Here is a 20,929-nt window from a genome sequence, read left to right as displayed (position 1 = left end):
CAGTCACAAATTTATAAAAGATAGGAAATGAGTTTCTTATTGTACCAAAAGAGGGAGTCCCACTTTTCATGGTTCTCATTTCGCTCTTCCTTTCAACACCATCAACACACTTTTCATTCAATACATTTTATTCGATACAACTGAAACCAAGGACATTAATCGAAAAAGTAAGTTATAGTGAGGAATCTTAAAAAAATAAATACAAACGTTTTCTTTGAACTTAAAGTATAGAAACGCTTATTCTGTTGCCAGTCTTTTGATACAGGCCTGTTGAGTTACAGATCTACTGACTGTAGTTTCACACTGTCTTACACAAACCACACCCATAATGCATCATCTACTATTTCCAGTTTCGATTTCTTTAAAAGTGAAGCAAGAACTTTTAAGATACTTGCCAAGTATCTAAATGAAGAATTCTTCCAAATTAAAAAAAAAATTCTTTTAATAAATTTTTATAGTTATCTCCTTATTGCCTCATTTTATATTCAGTCTTTCCAAGGTAGATAACTTAGTTATCACAGAATCAGCAATTCTTTCATTTTATAATTATATGTCAATGGTTATCACAACTTTGTATTGAGCCATATAATTGTAACACAAGTGCAAGTGGTCATAACGTGGACCTTGGTAAGCCTATAAATCACCTGGTGGGAGCAGTGCGCTGGGCATCAGTTAGCATGTCTTATAAAAGGAGAAGGAATGTTTATGAAGACTAGTATCCCTGTTAGGAAAGATCTAAATTCACTTACTGCTTTTTTGTACTTGGGACAGTATCTGGCAAACAGAAAATACTATGGAAGTATTTGTTACTATATTAGCACTAAAGTTCAACTAGGTACAGATAAATAGTACATGCAAGGGCAGAATGCCACCTACTTTACAGTCTCCAGAATCACAGAGATGAGACTACCTGTATTTAAGTAGTCAAAAGGGAAGAGAGTAGGGAATATAAACTTCGCTAAGTTCTCATTGAAAACACATGAATACAAGGTACAGTCAGTTTCACATTACTGGAAGTGGATTACCTAGTACTTAAAGGAAGAGATCTTAAAAAAAAAAGAAAAAGTGCTCACATGCCAAGTCAGTAAGACATGAAGAATTAGGTTCATAACCCAATTAACCTATCATCTCAAAAATGCTAAGAGAACGGTTACGGGTCGTCCCAAAAAGTTGCAGCTAGAGTAGAGGAGGAAAGTCAATTATAGCTTCACAGTGCACGTCAGGTTCCTTCCCTCTATTACCCACTCACTGATGACAGAAAACATCAGTCTCTTAAACAAAACCACATGGCACATCCCAAAGTGCATAACAAATGCTTTTGGTTTACCAGTTATTATAAATAATAGATATAAAATTAATGTGCATAAATGCAATGTGAAAGAAAAATTTTAATTTGCAAATAACCTAAATATAAGCAAAGAGCAACTTAAATACTGCAAGCAATAAATGTGGCGGCATGGCCATTTTCTTCTAGCCTAAGTTTTGTATATCTAATTTGCAGGTGCAAAACACTCAAGGCAACATGACAGAAGATCTACAATCACCGGGAAGTTCAAAGATTGCAGCTACTTAAAACATCCTGTCCACTAGGAAAGAATCCACAGTGGCACCAACTTTCTTCCTTCTATGGACATCAAAAAGTACTGAAAATGGTATGAATAGTTAGGAGAAACTCAAGAGACAGCCATGCGGCTGCACCAGCGCCACTAGATGGCACTGTCACAGGAAAGCCACTCTGCTCTCCCACTTCCAAGGGCTGAAAGCACTCATGATCTCTGCAAAACTGAAAGCTGTCATCAACACAGCGACATCCTCACTGAGAAATGATGACCCATAGTGAGGAGTTCCAGGCTAGAAGGAAGCGTCTATCCAAAAGCACCTTTTTTCCCAGTACCATGGCTCCCTCCCTGCTCCTATTTCAAATAAGCAGTCTGAGAGAAACAATGGCTTGCAGGCATAAGAAGTCCTACAAAATGGAGATTTTCTTTTTTCTCTTTCTAACTACACAAAACTACAGGATAATTACTTGCTTTTTTTCCCCCCAAGTTTCTTTGCTATGGGTAAAAACTCTCCTAGTGGTCCAAGAATAACAGATTTACTGTAATCAATATACTTATCATGACCGGAAACTTCAAAATAACATACAATTAATGATACAAAAACATTTGGATAAAAATTAACTTCTTTCTATATATTAAAGGAGAACTCCTATTAAACAGATTAAGTTTTTTGACACCTCAGTTACATGATTTTAGCTGGGCCTGGGCAGCAGAATCCACAATGTTACTCATTCCCATAACTTATGCTCTACCCCATGGAAAGTATACTTGGATACAGCTACCAGGAACCTAAAAACAGAGGGAAAGAAAAGCATTCTAACAAAGCCCAATTAGTTTAAACTGTATACAATTTGAATACAAACTTACACTTACACAGTGGGTGAGCATTTGAACAGACAGATTTGGATAGAAGACTTTTACTGAATTACCAGCAAAAGTCATTATTAGGCAATCAACTGAATCAGAGATCAATTTAACACTCAAATATATTGCTCAAGTACAGTTGAAGCTACTTCACCTAGATCAGAGAATTTAGACATGTAACTAATATATAGCAACAGTCAGGAGCACAGCTGCTCTAAAGTGCCACAAAAGTCAATCACTTAATTAAAGAGGCCAAGAAACCAAGAATTACAAAATGTGTAACAAATCCTGTGTTCCTAGAGCACCTCACCACAGGTCTAATACAGCTCCCATCCCAGTTGCCATCTATCTATACCATGCTATACGAGAAGGCAATGGCAACCCACTCCAGTACTCTTGCCTGGAAAATCCCATGGATGGAGGAGCCTAGTAGGCTGCAGTCTATGGGGTCACTAGGAGTCGGACACGACTGAGCGACTTCACTTTCACTTTTCACTTTCGTGCATTGGAGAAGGAAATGGCAACCCACTCCAGTATTCTTGCCTGGAGAATCCCAGGGACAGGGGAGCCCAGTGGGCTGCCATCTATGGGGTCGCACAGAGTCGGACACGACTGAAGCGACTTAGCAGCAGCAGCATACCATGCTCCCCGCTACAGTAAGGGCTTGGAAGCACTCTACTGAGGTGTCATCCCCAACATCCTGCACAATGCCTAGTATGTATCAGGTATTCAATATCTGTTGAATGAACAAAGACTATCAAGTTATTCCAGCCCACCAAAATTAGGACATTCATCAAAGCAGTTTTTCTAACTAAACTTTGACAAACATCTTCTCCTTTAAGAAGCTACTGACCAAAGCATGAGACTAAGATCCAAGTTGCCATGAGAAATAACATTTCTTGGAAAGTACAGGAAGAAGTCAAAGATAAAAAATTCTCCAGTCTCAGGTCCAAGTAAACAACATCTTGGATTGGTGAAGATTTTAAATAAAACATCACAAATATATCTTACATATTGTACTAAAAACATAAATAGGTTTTATACTTTGTTCTAAAGCCCTCCTATCAGAGTAGAGGGGTGAGGCAGCAGTTTCATAAAGATGCACAGGAAGCCATAACACTGCCCAAGAATGGGGCCTGATCTTATGCTACTGGAACAAAAACAGTGAACAAGAAGGAAAAAAAGGAGGAAAGGAAAAGGAGTCTGCAGTACAGTCATGAGGAATCTGCTGAACTGAAAATCTGGAGAGGTGACATAGCAGGGGCACGTTTTTCAAAACTCTACACATAACCATACAAAAAGCCCAGTGTAATGAAGCTAAGCCAATACGTTTTCATTAACAGTTTTTGTCTGAGTAACTGAGTTTTGACAAAATGTGGCATAGAATCGAGACACATCCTGTTAGTATCCTTGCAATAGATCCATGGGAAACCTCTCCCAAATTAGAGGGTAAAAAGAAGTATATATTTCCATACAGAGTACCTTCAAGCGTACTGTTAAATGAGTGGAACAATTGATAGGATTTAAAAGTTCACTGGAACTGTGAGCCAGATCTTCTCCCCTTCAATGTATCTGTATGATCCATCCAGCTTGCTCTTTGTTTTTAAATGTGTTTAAAAGTTGACTATGAGCAGTGTTCATTATCATCATTTTACTCACCTTACTAACACCAACTCCAGTAAACCTGGCCTCTAATAATTCCTGCCGTCGGGGGTCCAGGCTATGCAATTCTTCCATCATTTCTACTGAAAAAGAAAAAGTAGGTTGTGAGACCATAAAAGCTAAAATATGAAGAACCAACAACAAAATGCATAGTAACTATTTCGCAGAATATTCACATACAGGTAAACCTCAAATAAATATAGCATACAAGGAATAAACTACAAGGTGCTATATCAAATAGTAATACATTTAAAGTTACAAAATGGCTCAAAAGCCTTCTTCTGAGGGTCACTTATTCTTAACTAGTTCTGATTTGACTTTAACAGCAAAAACAACCCCTCAAACCTTTCATATAACCGCTGTAAAAGCTGAGCAAAGCCTAGCTTACAAAAAAAGAAAATTTCTTCTATCAACCTTTGAATTTAGGTAAGTACTTAAGGATATTTCCTTCCCAAACACACAGGAACTAGTTCTTAAACTAAAAATATGAATGATTAATAATAACTTCAAAATAATACAGCATGAATCAGAAGCTACTAATAACTTCAAATAACGCTATTATATGCCTCCTTTCTCTGAGGAGCATGCAAAAAGGAATTAATCACTTCATTTTAATAGAGAACCCATGGTAAAACCATCAACCTGCATCCACTCAGGAAATTAGTATGGCTCCATAACCACCCCTTTACAAAATCTTTCTCTGCCACTCCCTGGAGCAGTAGGTTGCTCTAGACATCTGCTTTTAGCACTCCTTCCAAGCAGGGAGGGGCAAGAGGACACCATTTTTAAACTCCTTCCACGACCAATTAATGCACAGGCTACTCTTAGCAAATACCTCCATCGTTTGCAAGAAATCAACTCTTGCAGAACGCACTGGAAACCGCCCAAATATTAAAAGTAGAAAAGGTGCATATACCATTACCTACAACCCCTTTGAACATATTACTAAATAGCTATTGGAATGATTGGCATGATTTAAAAGTCCACTGAAAACATGAATTAAACATGCCCCTCTGCAATCTAACAACTCCACGATTTTCAGTAACAACCCCTACAAAGTCCTTCAGGTTCATTTCCCTTCCTGGATTGAGAGCCTGGGGCAAAGGGGAATGAAAGGGTGGCAAATTAAAGTTTCAGCCACACAGACAAGTGCAGGTTAGAGAGGGAATCAGGAAATTCTCAGAAGGGTAGAAAGGCATCTTAGAAAAGAAAAGAGAAAAAGAAAAAAAAAAAGAGAGATTGAGAGAGTGTTTCCCTAAGTGGCCTTCCTCGAGTCTCGCCCTGCCCTAATCGAGGCCGGAATGGCTGAGGTTGCAGCCTCCCTTCAAGTCCCAGGGTCTCTCGGCACGTTTCCTAAACCTCCATCCCCAGGCCTGGCCCGGAAAATGACGCCCCAGCGGTTATTCCATTTAATGTCAACTCATGTTAAGGAAAGATCCACTCAGTCTCATTCCAGCGGGGCCTTGAACTGGGATCCTCCCTGTAGCCCACAGCCGGGAAGCAGGACCGATGGGGCCTGGTCCCGGCGCCCCTCGTCTCCCGCCGGCTCCAAACTTTCCCCAACTCCAGGCCCACCTGTCACGGAGGGAGGGCGGGCCAGCTCTCGGGGGCGCCCGGGAGGCTGCTGGGGCCTCCAGCTGCCCGGGTGCCCCCTTCTCCCCGCCGGCCGCCAGCCCCACTCCCAGGCCGGGGCCGCCGGGGCCTCTCCCATCTTCGACCCGGCCCCTCAGCGACCCGCAGCCTTCGGGAAGCCCCTCCCGCCTCAGCCCCGGGGAGCTGCGGCCCGGCGCCGGCCCCCGGGTGGGCCCGGGCCTTAGCCTCCTCAGCAGAGGGGGTCGCCCGGACGGTTAATACCTCAGGCCCGGCGCCGTCCCCCGCCCGGGGCTCAGCCTCTCACCTGCCGCCGCCGCTGCCGCCGCCGCCGCTCCACACTCCTCCCGGGAGGGGCCCCGACCCGACCCGGCTGCGGATCGCTCTGCTCACCCCCTGGGCAGGCCCGGGGCGGAGCCGGGGCCTCTCCTGAGCGCCGCAAACCCCCGCCCGGGCAGCCGCCGCCGGCGCCGGGCTCCACGAGAGGGCGGGCGGGGGAAGGGGGCCTCGGAGGCCGCAGATCCCCGGGCTCGCGTACAGAGCCAGGCGCCTGACGCGGGCCCGGGCCCGGGCGGCCGCGGGGGGCGCGGGACCGGTCTCCTGGCGCCGGACAAAGGCCAAGGGAGGCGCAGAAGGGCCCAGGCCCGGCCGGGAGGTGGGGGCCCGCTCGGCTAGGGGCCACTCGGGTGCGGCGCGGAAGGCGGGGGGGTCGGAACCGCTGGAGCCCAGGACCCGCCTCCGGCCCCTTAATCCGGATCGGTTCGGTCCGGATTAGTAGTGATCGGTGTAAACACACTAGTGAAACCGCGTGTTTCCTCGCGAGATTTGCACGGCTGGGAGGCAGGGGGGGTCCTGGGGGGGTGGGGGAAGTGCCGACAGTGGGGGAGGAGGGGGAGGGGACGAGGAAGGTGGGGGGGTCCCCGCTGCCCCGGCGCCCCGCCTCCTCCAATCAGCGGCCGGCCTGCCGGGCAGGGGTTAACCAGGGGACCCCGCGCCGGCAAAGGAGGCCGCCGCCTCGCCGGGCGGCTGAGGGCGGGCTGACGGGCGGCGCCGACGGACGCACCGCGACGCGAGGGGAGGTCTGACCCGGCTGGGCCGGAGTCCCGGAGCCCCCGCAGCCGTCTTCGTAAAATCGTCCCCCGCCCCGCGGGACCGGCCCCAGCCGAGCGGTTGGGCCGGCGCCCTGGGTCGCGGACCAGCGCTGGAGGGGCCTCGCTGCCTGGCCCGGGCGCTTCCCGGATCCGCCTCGCCGAACCCCGCGCCCGCCTAATCCCTGGTCTCCACGAGTTTGGGTAAGAAGTGGGGTTGCTCTGCCCAGGATGGATTTTAGAGGAAGAAAGTCGTGAGCCGACGAACCCCGCCCGAACTCCCCCGGAGACGCCCAGTTAGTGAGTTGGCTGTGTCCCCCCTTGTTGGCTAGCTCCCACCCCCCGCCACGCTGCAAACCCACCGTCCTGCTCCCCAAATCCACGTTTGCGCCTTGGAAAGCGGAAGAGCTTCACCTCCACGTACCTGGTTGTCAGGGCGTCTTTAGGGTCAAGAGGTGCTCTGGGATCAAGGCTGAGCCCCCACCCCCACCACAGTGCTGCCCTTCGGAAGGTGGGGCGGGGGGGCGCTGCCCCAAAGGGACTCTCTCGGTGCGCCCTGGGGGAGGTTCCATTTCAACCTCTGATTAAAAACAAGGCTCTCCTGGGTACTTAGGGGGCTCTAAGAATAAGTGCTAGAATGGGGAAAACAGGCCTGCCCCTCAGTGTCTACCGAGGAATGGGAAATAGGCAAGGGTGCAAGCAGCTCTTTAAGCTAGGCGACTTCCTACACACAAGGCTCCCATTCTGATCACCCAGCACCAGAGAAAAAATCACATTCTCCACCGACATCTATGAGCCAGGACACTGACTTCAACGCAGATACCCAACGTTTTATTTTCCTCTGATGCTTCCTTGATCAGATGTCTGAAGATGTGTGACAACAAGTGAGTGGCTTGGGGGAACTTCATAAAATGAGCAAGAGCCTTGAACTTTTCCAGGGGGTAGGCAAGTACTTCAGGTGATGTTTCTGCCTTTCTTTCTTCCTTACTCTTAATTCTTCCTATATTCATGGAACACAGACCTTCTGAAAGGGCAAAGGATGGCAGTTTACTTATTAGTTGTCCAGCCTTCCAAACCCTTGGACACATTCAAGCACTGTAGAAAAAAAATCCATTCAGCCAAGAGTCACCTTGCTTCAAATCCCAGCCAGGTTGGACCTTGCACACACATATTTCGATAGATAACAGTGTTTGAAGGGGAGGGGGAGAGCGAGTTCCAGGCAGAGGGTAGGAAAAAGGGCAAGGTAAAGGACTATCAAGGGAGCAGGAGAACCAACAGTATGTCCCTCTACAACTCAAAAAAGTAAAGCACAGAAGACAAGTTCTGTCCTTACAGTGAATGATCAAAAAAGTAACTCCTTAAAATGACACTGGAACATCTCAAAAGAGAAGAGTTTAAGAGAAAGAACACTGGACAGAGTTGGAGCTGAGCTCCGGCCAGCTCCTCCACAGACAAACTGCTTGGGCCCGTTACCTAACCTTTCAAGTTTCCCCAACCTCATCTGTGAAGGAGTTTGGACCAGAGGATTCCCAGAGTCCTTCCTAGGTATAAAGGGCTATAATTCCATTTTTTGAGGTAACTATGAAAAAATAAAAATAAGACTAGTCATTGAAATTCAGGAAAAGATGAGATTTTGTTTCACATTGCCTAGTGTGTTTTTCCCTGCATGTCAGAAAACTGACACTATCATAGGTCTGTTCACAGCCCACTCCACATCTAACATTCATCCCAAGAGGAATTGCTCATAGGAATTTCATAAATTTGCTTACCACAAAAACGGTGTGCTTCTGTTTGTTGTTCAGTCGCCCAGTCCTGTCCAGCTCTTTGCAACCCCATGGGCTACAGCATGCCAAGCCTCTCTGTCACTCACCATCTCCATCAAGTTTGCCCACGTTCATGTCCATTGCCTCAGTGATGCCATCCAGCCATCTCATCCTCTGATACCCTCTTATATGCTTCTGTTTATAAGCATATATACTACTAGGCTTCCCTAGTAGCTCAGATGGTAAAACATCTGCCTGCAATGCAGGAGACCTGGGTTCAATCCCTGGGTCGGGAAGATCCCCTGGAGAAGGAAACACAACCCACTCCAGTATCCTTGCCTGGAAAATTCCATGGACAGAGGAGTCTGGCGGGCTACACTCCCTGAGGTCACAAAGAGTTGGACACAACTGAACAACTAACACACATAAGCATGTAAATGAAAATATCAAATACTAACCATCAGAAAAAAGAAACAATAGATGGATGATTTTGTTGTCCAGTGGTTCTCACAATATAATTTAACCTTGGGTTCATGAACCCACTTGCTTAAAGTGTGTTGGCTCACAGAGCAACTGTGTGAAACTCAGCTTGTCAAAGGCTGGCAAATGGTGACACTCCCCATGCAAAAGCCCAATTGCTATCAGAAGGCTCAAACATGGATTTATCTAGATGTTCCCATTGATCCTGCCTTCAGGGTAGCATATGACAAGTCCTCCAGGTCCGTGTTCATAGTCACAGAAGGGACAAGGGAGCTGGCATTCCCCAAGCTGTGCTCTGCAGGTCTCAATAGGTTAAATGCTTTAAAGGGAGTAGATGTACGTTGGTCCTCAGGACTCTAGGTTAAAGTTAAGTGGAATCCTTTATTTCAGTACTTCTTAGAACCTAAAATGTATAATACACACAAGACAATCTCCAGGAGGGGGGTTGGGGTATTCACTGGTTTCTAATTTGATTTTTGGAACCACTACCCTGGTAATTTTTTTGGTTGGTTGGTGGTTTCCAATACTCATGGGAGATACTTTGAGAAAGACACTGGAGAAAACTAGTTTTAGCTCATCTTTGCCCTTTCACCTGTACTACACTAATGAATGTCCACAGTTTTCTTAAATGCTTCATAATATCCACCATCTTCAGCAAAAAGACTGTGGCATGTTTTACCAAGCAGGGGACCTTCACGTGCACCTTTTCTAAAAGGAGCCTGCATTATGATGGCTAAGAGGACAAACTCTTGGTCCAGGGCCCTGGTTTTCATCTTGGCCCTCCCTCTTACCAGCTAGTTTGCCTTAGGCAAGATATTTACCTTCTCTAAGCCTCAGTTTCTTTACCCATCAAATGGTGTTAAAAACTTCACAAGCCCTGTAGGAGGAAATGGCAACTCCAGTATTCTTGCCTGGAAAACTCCATGGCCAGGAGAGCCTGACGGATCATAGTCCATGTTGTCTTTACAAAGAGTTGGACACAGCTGAGCATACACACAATTATTGAAAAATACAACTATTTGGTTCTAATTGAATTAGCTCCATAGACGAGGGGAGAAAAAAATTTAAAAAAACCTCACAGGGCTGTTGGAGGACAAAATGAGATGATGTGTATGCCTGACAGAATAATCCCTGAATAAATGGTCCTCAAACCTCATGTTTCTACCAAGGATGTCTACATTTGTCATTAGATTGTTTTGGCGGTACACAGTTTAACTTCAGAAATCAGGCTGCCAATGTACTGAGTCGTTCGTGGGGCTATTTTCTTCATAACAGAAAAAGGACTTGATAACAGGAAAAATGTCTCTGTAAAGAAAGCACTACATTTGTTGGGGGGAGAGGAGGGCCCAGTAGACAAAAATCTAGAGTCACCTGGTCTGTTTATGTTCTTCCCCTACCCTTGAGGGTTTCTAATGGTGTGAAGAAATAAGAGATTTTGTGAAGGCAGTATTTCCACCAGAAATTCTGGTGGGCAAGGCCATGTAGAACGTCAGAGCAGTGGTGGTCACACAGAACTAGGTTCGAACCTCATCTCTTCACCTCTTAGCTTCTTCATCTGAAAACTGTGGCCTACACACCTAATCCCATGGGTGGCTTTAATGAAAGTTGAAATAGTGGGACTAGCCTGGTGGTCCAGTGGCTGAGACTCTACTACCAATGCAGGGGACCCAGGTTTGATCCCTGGTCAGGGAACTAGATCCCACAAGCCACAACTAAGAGTTCACATGCCACAACTGAGACCCAGCTCAGCCAAATAAATAAACAAGGAAAATATTTTTTAAAAAAATAAAGTTGAAATAGTGATGGGAAATGCCTTCTAACTGCGCCTGACATATAGTGGACATTTGGTCAGGGTTATTTCCTCCAGACTCCCCATTTCTAACAAAATGGAAAAGCACCTGGCAGCCAGGCAGATGCTCTATGGATGAAAGAAATTCACGTCTCACGTCTCAGCCTTCACAGGACTCTCCGCCAGTCTCTCCCCTGTCTCTGGTTTTTATACCCTCCTGCTGCCCAACTTGCTTCAGAAGCTCTTCCTGGGCAAGTCTCCTTGACACAGTTTATTTATCAAGTCATGCTGTCTTCCTCACAGCCCAGTGATGCTGGAATAATGTTCTTATTCTCCTAGAGAGCCCCTCCCTTCTCTAATTTCCTCTTTCAACTCCCTCCCCAAATGTTACTTTTTAATACTTGTCTTTCCTGCCTTGTGTGTGCCTCCTTCCCAGCAACTGCAACAAGAATGAATGCCCACTTAAGTGTAACAAGCTCCTTAAGTGTAACAAGCCCCCTCCTGAGCTACTGAATCCTCCATTTTGGTCTTTCTCAGAAAACCTCAAGATAGGAAACAACAGCAAACACCCTGCATCTGTGGACACTAGCAAAATATATTTTATCAATCTTCCTTCCATTGACCTTTCGTATTAGGCTGAAGTAAGCAACCTTCAGACACACTGACACAGGTTGCGAGGGAAAGGGGACCTCAGCCCTGAACTCACAGAGAAGAAAAAAGAGGATCATTCAGCTAGTGGCAGGAGACTTGGGCATAGTCAGCCCAGAAAGGTGAGTCAGAAGATGTGTGTGGTTTTTGAATGGCCTCTGAATGACAAGAATGAAGTGGGGTTTTTTTTCTTTTGGTGGTGGGGAAGGGTTGAGTTTTCTTTTTTAATTGTTGTTCAGTGGCTAAGTTGTGTCCAACTCTTGCAACCCCAGGGACTGCAGCACACCAGGCTTCCTTGTCCTTCACTGTCTCCCAGAGTTTGCTCAAACTCATGTCCATTGAGTCGGTGATGGTGATGTCATCCAGCCATTCTCTGTCACCCTCTTCTCAATCTTTCCCAGCGTCAGGGTCTTTTCCAATGAGTTGGCTCTTGGCATCAGGTGGCCAAAGTATTGGAGCTTCAGCTTCAGCATCAGGCCTTCCAATGAATATTCAGGGCTGATTTCCTTTAGGAGTGACCGGGTGGATCTCCTTGCAGTCCAAGGGACTCTCCGTCTTCTCCAGGACCACAGTTCGAAAGCATCAATTCTTCAGTGCTCAGCCTTCTTTATGGTCCAATTATCACATCCGTACATGACTACTGGAAAAACCGTCACTTTGACTATATGGACCTTTGTCCATTTCTTTTTAATGGTTGAAAGAAAATCAAAAGAAGAATAGTATTTCATGACTTGAAAATGATATAAAATCTAATTTTGTGTCCATAAATAAAGTTTCATTTAGAACACAGCCACACTGGGACTTCCCTGGCAGTCCAGTAGTTAGGACTTTGCTTTCCAATGCAGGGGGTTCAGGTTCAATAGCCGGTTGGGGAACTAAAACATAAAACAGAAGCAATATTGTAACAAATCAAAAAAGACCTTAAAAATGGTCCACATCAAGAAGTAAAATTGAAAAAAAAAAACAACAACCCACAGCCACACTAATTTCTTTACATACTATCTATGGCTGAATTTGCGCTACATATGGCAGAACTGAGTAGTAGTGACAGGCAGGCAAAGCCTAAAACATTTACTATCTGATCCTTGACAGAAAAAGTTTGTCAACTCCTGCTCTAGGCCAGGGCTTCTCAGATTAGACAGAGCAGATGTATCCTGGGCTTCCCTGATGGCTCAGATGGTTAAGAATCCGCCTGCAATGCAGGAGATCTGGGTTTAATCCCTGGGTTGGGAAGATTCCCTGGAGAAGGGAATGGCTACCCATTCCAGTATTCTTGCCTGGAGACTTCCATGGACAGAGGAGCCTGGTGGGCTACAGTCCGCTGGGTCGCAAAGAGTTGAACATGACTGAGTGACTAACACTTTCACTTCATGAATCCCTCAGGCATCTTGCTAAAGTGCATCTTGGACAGGACCTAAGAGTCTGCTTTTCTGTCAGCCCTCAGGTGATGCTGCTGCTGTGGGTCTGCAGACCACACTGAGAGGGGTCAAGGCTCTCAAAGGCATGTCAGTTATATTAGTAGTAAATGCCTTATGTGAAGACTTTGTATGTACAGTGAGCAAATCTTTTAAAATATGAAAAAAAATGGAGTGCAACCCATGAAAATAACCCCAATCGAATCTTCCACATTTCATTCCATTGTTTTGGCATGTGACAGCCTGAACAGACGTGGAAATGGATTTGCTGTCCTCCTGGCTGAGGCCAAAGGGATTGCAGCCGAATGTTCTTGTGACATGGTGCTTCCTCTTATTGGCCCTAAGCTTACCAGTCCAGCTACAGAAGGAACCTCTGTGTCCTGGTGTTCCAGTATTTGGAAAGGAGGTCTGAGTTCACCTTATCTAAAACAGTATTGACTTTTCCACCTTCAGGCAAATCCTCTCTCAGCTCCTTCTTCAGTGACAAACCCTTGGAAAAAGCAGCTTGGATTCAAATCTCAACACTTCTGCATACGTGAGAAATGTGTAAAAGGTCTTCTGAGACCCAAGAACACCTGACTTTTGGAGCCTCCATTTCCTTATCTGTGCCATGGAGATAATATATATAAAGCACCTGGGTTACAGCTGGATCCCTGCCAGGTGCTTCCAACCTGAAATCATCATAAAACTTACAGGCAAAACCTGCCTCCCTACCTAACTCATGCTATTGTTTAGTCAACAAGTCATGCCCAACTCTTTGTGATGCCGTGGAATCTGTAACCTGCCAGTTTCTTCTGTCCACGGGACTTCCCAGGCAAGAATACTGGAGTGGGTTGCCATTTCCTTCTCCAGGGGATCTTCCTGACCCAGAGATCAGATCCGTGTCTCCTACATTGCAGGCAGGTTCTTTACCACTGAGCTACCAGGGAAGCCCGTTTAACTCATATTAGCAAATGTCAATTCCATTCTTTCATTACTTCAAAAACTCTGAAATCATCCTCTCTTACATCCTTATCCCCAGCACTTCCACTCCAGCCTCACCAGCCTGCTCCCACCTCAAGGCTTTTGCACTTTCCCTCCATCCACCTGGAACACTTTCCACCAGACACCTAGCAGGTGTGGCCACGTTACATTGCATGGACTGTGCATTATCTTCTGCGTCTGTGCGATAGTGATACGGAGCTGGCCAGTAACTGCCTTTCCATGATAGAGTGAGAAAAACCTCCAGGCTAGGTTTCTCAGTAGAAAGAAGTGAGAAAGACAGTTTGAAAAGAAAGGCTATCTCATCACAAGGAAAACAACATTTTTTTTCTATTTCTTTAATTTTCTGTCTATATGAGATGATGGCTGTTCACTAAACTTACTGAGACGGTCACTTTAGTGACTTACCTAAGTCATCATGCTGTATATCTTAAGCCTATAGTGCTGTATGTCAACTGTGTCTCAATAAAACTGGAAGAAACAAAAACAAAACAATTTTTTAAAAAGCCCAAAACTAAATCCTCGCTCTTAGGTGTATGCCACTGAGAGAAATGGACAATAATGCAAAATTCTACATCAGAAAATTCTACATCAGAGGCATGGAGTGCCAGGAGAAATAGGGAGCAGGGACGAGGACCAAGGGCTGGACCCCAGTGGTGGTGGAGATGCTACGTCACAGAGGGAGGTAGGTCAGGGACGGCTGTTCTCTGATCACCTGACATCTGAGCAGGGGCCTAAATGGAATGAAGGTGCAAACCTTGTCACTGTCTTGGGGAAGAGCCTTGCAGGCAGAGAGAACAGTGAGTGAAAATGGCCCTGGGCCAGAACTGACATGTTGGCAGCTGGATCACTTGTCAGGCAGAGCTGCAGCATATCTGGGCCTTATGGGCCTTTTGTGACAGGGTGAGAAGATGCTTGCTGCTGAGCTGACACGTGCATAGGCCACAATCTCACCAAGGTTTCGGTAAAATAGGTGCTTTTATGCTGCAGGGAGATTCAGTGTCTTGAGCCTGTGTTTAATGCTTGATCCCAAAGGGCAGGGATTATAGCAAAAAGCACTTATTGAGCATTTACGAGGCAGGCACTGGAATGAGAGCATGTTCATGATCACTTTTAATCCTTCCCACCTTGAGGGAGCCCACCATACAGAGGAGGAGGAGAAGTGGAGAGGAGGTGCGAGAATTCTCTGAAAGCTGATCTGCCTCCGGGACCTGTGCCCTCTGCCCCTTGCTCTGCCGTGTATGGCTGGGCCAGGGCGCTCAATTCTGCCCCTCCTGTCCAACTCCAGGTTCCACCTGCTCCTTGAGTTTGCTTCTGCTAACACTTAAATTCCTGTCATCTTGTTCTGGTTTCTTGCTTCTTACCCCGTATTTATTGTATTCTACAACTTTCCTACCTGGCTGTTAGTTTCCGCCTACTCTGGAAGTGTAGACTTGGGCAGTTGGTTAGTCACTTAGGCAAGACTCTTATCAAACTCATCATCACCCAGAATCTGGTTCTCAGGTCTTTAGGTCCCCCGGCCCCAGAGTTAATCCGGTTCCCAAAGAAAGTCATCAAAACTCTGAGAACGGTACACAACCCTGGATGCCAGCTGAAGACAGCTGCTGTTCTCAATTCCTTGAAATAGTGTCTTCTAAAAGGACAGGATGCTAGGTCTGTCCCCTCTCATGAAATTACATCAAAACCCTGCTTTCTTGATTTCCTTCTCTTGGACTCACCTCTCCTGAAACCACAGTCTATATATAGGCTTACAATTTATATTTAGGCTTACATTTCCTTAGAAATTTTGATCACCCATTTTTAGCCAACCCTGCAGCTTCATAGGTACATTGGTAGTTGATTTCGTCCATCATCACGGAGTCTCCCAAGTGGTGGTCTCTGGTTTTGCAGGTGTCCTGGTGAAGCCTCACATTTAAAAACTCTACTTTAGTATTCATTAGCGTAAGACTTTTGGAAAATTACTTCAACTTCCTCTTCTATCAAACTGGGAACTAACACCTAATTCTCCTCTCAGGGTTGCTCTAGGGATTAAGTCAGTTAACACTCTAGAGTCTTCTGAAATTTGAAGAAAAAAAAGTGCCATTTGTAAATGCAAAATGAAATTATTCTTTCGAGGCAACTTTCCCCTGAAACAATAGGCAGCAAAGAAACAGGGTTATGGTACAGCTGGCCCAGCACATGGCCTATTTCCACGATGCTTCTTCACACAGCGGCCCAGTAGCCCTTATCTATGGATTAGTGGGAGTGTGGTTCCATCAGCTCCAAGAACCAGAGCCTGAATAAATGCTGTCTCAGTGTGAAGCCATCCACAGTCTCTGGGTACTGTGTTTTCCCGGTCTCCCTGTGCTCTGTCCAGATTTAGTTTTTACTTACAGAGTAAATGTGATGCTGTCAAAGGAATACAAGATGCAGAGTCACGAGCCTTGGGTTCAAAACTTGGCTCTGCCATGTGTGCTAGTGAGGCTCAGCCAAGTGTCCTGCCTGAGCCCCTCCCTCACCCCATAAAATAGGGCTGCTCACATGACCTGCCCCTCAGAGTTGATGTGAGGATGGGATGAGGTAACCGAGGTTCAGAAAGGTTAGTGTGGGGAATTCCCTGGTGGTACAGTGGTTAGGACTGTACACTTTCACTGCTGAGGGCCCAGGTTTGATCCCTGATCAGGTAAATAAGACCCCACAAGTGGCTCATTGAGGCCCCCCCAAAAAGAAAAAGAACTAAATAAGTAAATAGCTCTGATCTTAATGCAATGCATAATAGAGAAAAGATAGGAAAAAATGCTACTTTAAAAGAAACAGAAAGATTAGTGTAGTGCCTGGCATGCAGAAGACACTCTGACGATGCTTGTTTAAAACAACCGAACTGCACTGATTTGATTAGAGAAAGCAGTTGGTCACTAGTCTTCTCAAAATGCTTGCCTTCATCACCTTTGCCTCACATACCAAGCTCTTTTGTTTGTCAAGAATGTTTTTTGCTGTCCTATTCTAACAAAATATTTGGAAACCAAAATAGATACTGTGTGGGTGGGTGGGGGACAGACTTGCTTGGTCACTGTTTGAGCCACCCAGACAATGGTGTTTTAGCTCCCGCATTTATTCAGTGGTAGCAGGGCAAGATTTTACTTTTGCTCTTTCAGTCACCAGCGAGGACATCACATCGTAATAGGTTCCCCAATCTGATTAGGGACTTGGCATCTCACTGACCAGCTGATCAACTCCATTCCTGTATCAGAGCAGGAAATACTCTGATAGGTTCTTTTCTCCTCTCACAGATACAAGACTCACCTCAGTTACCAAGTCCTCCCCTGGGGCACCCTTTATACACACCCCCACCCTGACGATCCAGGAGCTGGACAGAAGCACCTCCGTGTTGGTCTGTGGGGCAGGGGCAGCACTGGGAGGCCTTCGGTAGTCACACTGCCCAGAGGCTGCATCCCACCTGGCACTCATTCAGCACTTGCATGGTCTCACCTGCCCTGTTCGGCTAGAACAGGTGAGAGCTGGTCCTGCACCCTTGTGGACTCTACAGCTCCTGCCTTCCACTTGCTGTGCTCCCCACAGGATTGGAACCCTCAGGAAGTAGCCCTGGGTCTAGTTCTCCAGCCCCTGGCGACTCATCTCCTCCACTGGAAAAAGTATGAAATTTGTGCCTGTTATGTTAACATGTTCCTATGAAGGGCCCCCATTGCCCCTGAGGGAGTTTCCATCTTATAACTGGGAAAAGAGAGGTGGTAGGTGTGAGGCAGAGAGCCTGACCTGGGAGCTAAGCTGATCCAGGGGCCAGTCCAAGCTCTCCTCCCCTGGGCTCCGTGAGTTTGAGCTGTTTACTTCACCTTCCCAGCTCCCCTTTCTCATCTATTAAAGGGGATATGATGAGACCTCCCAGGTGGCTCAGTGGTAAAGACTCTGCCGCCAATGCCTTAGACATGGGTTTGACCTCCGATCGGGGAAGATCCCACATGCTGCGGAGCAACTAAGCCTGTGTACCACAACTATTGAGCCTTTGCTCTAGAGCCCAGGTGCCACAACTACTGAGCCCACGTACCACAACAATTGAAGCCTGTGTGCCATAGAGCCTGTGCTCTGCAACCAGAGAAGCCACTGCAATGAGAAGTCCACGCACTGCAGCTAAAGAAAAGTCCACACTGCAATAAAGACTCAGCATAGCGAAAAATAAATAAAATTTTTTTAAAGGGAGGGGGAAATGATGCCCATCTTAGAGGGGTAGTTAGGCTTCCTAAAGCATGCAGCACAGCACTGAGTGGAACAAGGAGTCTAACTGAGGGCTTCCCTAGAATTATTATTTCTTCTCTTGCTCATTTGATTTTTTAAAAACCTATCTTTCTAACCGTGGTGACTAATATATATTCCTCACACTTAAAATAGACTGTTTAGTGTTTTCAGGAAGTCCTCAAACTAGAGCTGGGTCCCAGCACAGAGCTGACTGAAGCATGGCTGCCAGAGGCCCTTAGGCTTCGCGGTCCTTGTCTCTTTCGTGAGTCTCACCCTGCCAGCATGGCAGGAAGATGGTCACTGATGACACGGAATGGAACGACTGTGGCCATGTTCCAGTTAAACTTTATTTGCAAAAATAGGCAGTTTGCCAGCCCGTGCATGACTCTCCAATTGCAGCTCACACCAGGATCACCTAGGGGGTATCTTGCAACACACCTTGCTGGACCCTACCCCTAGTGTTTCTGACTCTCTGGTCTGGGCTGGGCCTTGTATTTGCATTTCTAACAACTTCTGGGTGACACTGAGGTTGCTGGTCTGGGAACCACTTTGAGAACCACTGAAGCTTTTCCCTCTCCCTTCTTTCTCTGTGCACCTGAAACATTTTATTCCTACTACAAAGAGAGCGTTTATTGGTTTTTTACTATGGTTAGTGGTTTGTGTGTGGGTCTCTGGGATCCTGTGTTAATCATCTTCCTGTCCCAGTGCCCGACGGTAGCAATTGCTCATCATTCACTGACAGAAATCGAGGGAGGTCATGGCCACTGGAGCCCTGGCCCAGCCCTGCTCCTCGGTGGGCACTTCTCTCTGGAGCTTTGTACAACCCAGGCCCGGCCCTGTCATGGAGAAGAGGAAGAGGGACTTTGCCCCCCTGCCTGTCCAGAAACAGACCAGGAGAGGAGGCATTTGCTGCTCAGACTAGACCTTGAACCTGAAATAGAAATAAAACAAGGCCTGGGGATTTGGTTTGTTTAATTTTGTTATTTTTTTTGCTTTGTGATGTGTGAGTGTTGGGGGGTTAAATCCAGACAGCTGAGTGCTGTGGAAAACCACTATTAACTGAATTGCAGAGATTAAGAAATCTTTTAAAATCACCTGTAGTCAGGTCTTTTTCTCAGATGATGCAAAATTCAGTTTGGTCCTGATAAAAATGAGTAATATTTGAGGGACTCCCTCCATGATCTGACTTCCCTGGTGGCTCAGATGGTAAGGAGTCTGCCTGCAATGTGGGAGACTCGGGTTTGATTCCTGGGTTGGGAATCGATCCCTGGGTTCGATCCCTGGGAAGATCCCCTGGAGAAGGAAATGGCAACCCACTCCAGTATTCTTGCCTGGAAAATCCCACTGGAGTCTGGCGGGCTACAGTCCACGGGGTCGCAAAGGGTTGGACACAACTGAGCGACTTCAGTTTCACTTTCACTCCACGATCCAGTGGTTAAGAATGCAGGGCATGAAGGTTTGATCTCTGGTCAGTGAACTAACATGCCTCGGGGCAACTAAGCCCTCACTGCAACTACTGAACCAGGGCACATCAACTAAAGAGAAGTTGACACATCGCAACGAAAGATTCCATGTGCCACAACTAAGACCCCACACAGCTAAATAAATAAGCAAAGAAATATATTTTAAAAAGAACAAATAATATTTGAGACCTTTCCCCATCTTGAGTGGCATGAGCACCAATTCCTGGGTCCAGTACCCTCTTTTGGAACTTAGTGCCTTCCCCCTGGTTTTTATCCTGAGGACACTGCAAGTAGAGAGTCAGGCATGGACTCATGTGTACTTCCCCACCTCCCCTTGCTGATGGGCACAGAGGAGACCCCAGCAGGAGCTCCCCAGAGACAGGGAGCCACTTAGTCCAGGGCTGGCCAAAAGCTGCAGGTGTGACAATGCCTCCCTCTTCCCAATTCCCAGGCCTCTCCAGTGGAGGCTGACACAGGAATTCCTTGAATATGTGTGGCTTCAAGACCTTCTATACCTCACCTTCCATGCTTCACTATCTCCTTCCCAAACTAACAGACAGGCAGAAGGGACTCCTTCCCTCCCCATCTTGCCTGGCCCTGTGAACTCTGCCCATGGTCCAGACATGTGCTACTCATCTAGACTGTGGTGTGGAAAGCTCTGAGCTACGGCCAGTCACCTGGAGCCTGTGAAGTTAGCACCGCTGGGAAGTAGGACTGACCCGAGTGGCTTAGGACTCCTTCAGATATTCCCTGTCCCGGCCACGTCGTTACCACTGCCTGCCAATCAGTTTTGCATCAATAAACTTTATGTTCCGGGCTTTGCCAGATGAATGAAAGGTGAGCAGCTGAAGTCTGATCTCTGACCTTGGCACGTAAACAGCCTACAGATTGGACTTGACAGTTAATAAAGGAAAGGCCTTGCGATTCTCTGATGCCTTTTTGCCTTGATTAGATTAAGCATTCATAAGCTTTGGGGAAATCGTCAATTGGAAGAGGAAGACCCCACAAGACAGTAATTCACATCTCTACTTGTACAACCGTTTAGACTGTCAGCCCCTCAGTCAATAGTCACTGACATTGGTGCTATCCTATTACCTGAGCTCAGCTCTGTGCTAACCACTCTCTAGCACAGGGGCCTCGAGAATCCCCAAGTCCACACTGTGCCCTCCTGGAAGACAGCGTCCAGTTTGGCAGTCAAGAGCACTCACTTCGGTTCAGACGAATCTGAACTTGAACCCTAATTCTGCCAGGTGACCTTTGGCAAGTTATTTAACCTGTCTGCCCTCAGTTTCCTCTTGGGGTTAATAATACCCACTGCCAAGGGTTGTCATCAGGACTAAGTGAGACCATCTGCGCAAGGCTTGCAGCCCGGGGCCTGATGCTCAGCCGCCAGCCAG

At 46.5% G+C, this 20,929-nt stretch overlaps 1 protein-coding gene and 3 long non-coding RNA genes across 31 annotated transcripts in view; 2 read left to right on the top strand and 2 right to left on the bottom strand.

Moving 5' to 3' along the window:
- TLK2 (tousled like kinase 2) overlaps positions 1 to 6,438 on the bottom strand; it is a 124,292-nt gene extending 117,854 nt beyond the window's left edge. For 10 of the 28 annotated variants that reach the window (XM_081576600.1, XM_081576613.1, XM_081576610.1 and 7 more), the window contains exons 1-2: positions 5,983 to 6,438; positions 4,083 to 4,168 (exon numbers count right to left, since the gene is read on the bottom strand). Coding sequence is in view for 20 of the 28 variants with exons in the window: in XM_081576596.1 (XP_081432722.1) it covers positions 4,083 to 4,163 (81 nt within the window). In the remaining 8 variants the exon portion in view is untranslated. Of the gene's footprint in view, positions 1 to 4,082; positions 4,169 to 5,660; positions 5,850 to 5,939 lie in introns of those variants that run through there. The other 18 variants (XM_081576602.1, XM_081576614.1, XM_081576611.1 and 15 more) reach the window with 7 other exon arrangements.
- Positions 6,439 to 6,703: 265 nt separating this feature from the next.
- Positions 6,704 to 16,144, top strand: LOC145541100 (uncharacterized). The gene is made up of 3 exons (XR_014078771.1): positions 6,704 to 6,967; positions 11,431 to 11,565; positions 12,881 to 16,144. It is a non-coding gene; the product is annotated as an uncharacterized LOC145541100 (long non-coding RNA).
- Positions 7,520 to 8,359, top strand: LOC145541110 (uncharacterized). The gene is made up of 2 exons (XR_014078782.1): positions 7,520 to 7,647; positions 8,099 to 8,359. It is a non-coding gene; the product is annotated as an uncharacterized LOC145541110 (long non-coding RNA).
- LOC145541109 (uncharacterized) lies at positions 11,659 to 15,374 on the bottom strand. The gene is made up of 2 exons (XR_014078781.1): positions 14,248 to 15,374; positions 11,659 to 12,318 (listed from the first exon to the last, which is right to left on the bottom strand). It is a non-coding gene; the product is annotated as an uncharacterized LOC145541109 (long non-coding RNA).
- Positions 16,145 to 20,929: the final 4,785 nt, after the last annotated feature.

The sequence above is a fragment of the Giraffa tippelskirchi genome, chromosome 3 (assembly GCF_054371585.1).
Source record: "Giraffa tippelskirchi isolate mGirTip1 chromosome 3, T2T-mGirTip1v1.2.pri, whole genome shotgun sequence".
NCBI classification, from domain to species: domain Eukaryota; kingdom Metazoa; phylum Chordata; class Mammalia; order Artiodactyla; family Giraffidae; genus Giraffa; species Giraffa tippelskirchi.
Note: the sequence above shows the minus strand (reverse complement) of the source record. Positions and strands in the feature narration are given on the sequence as shown.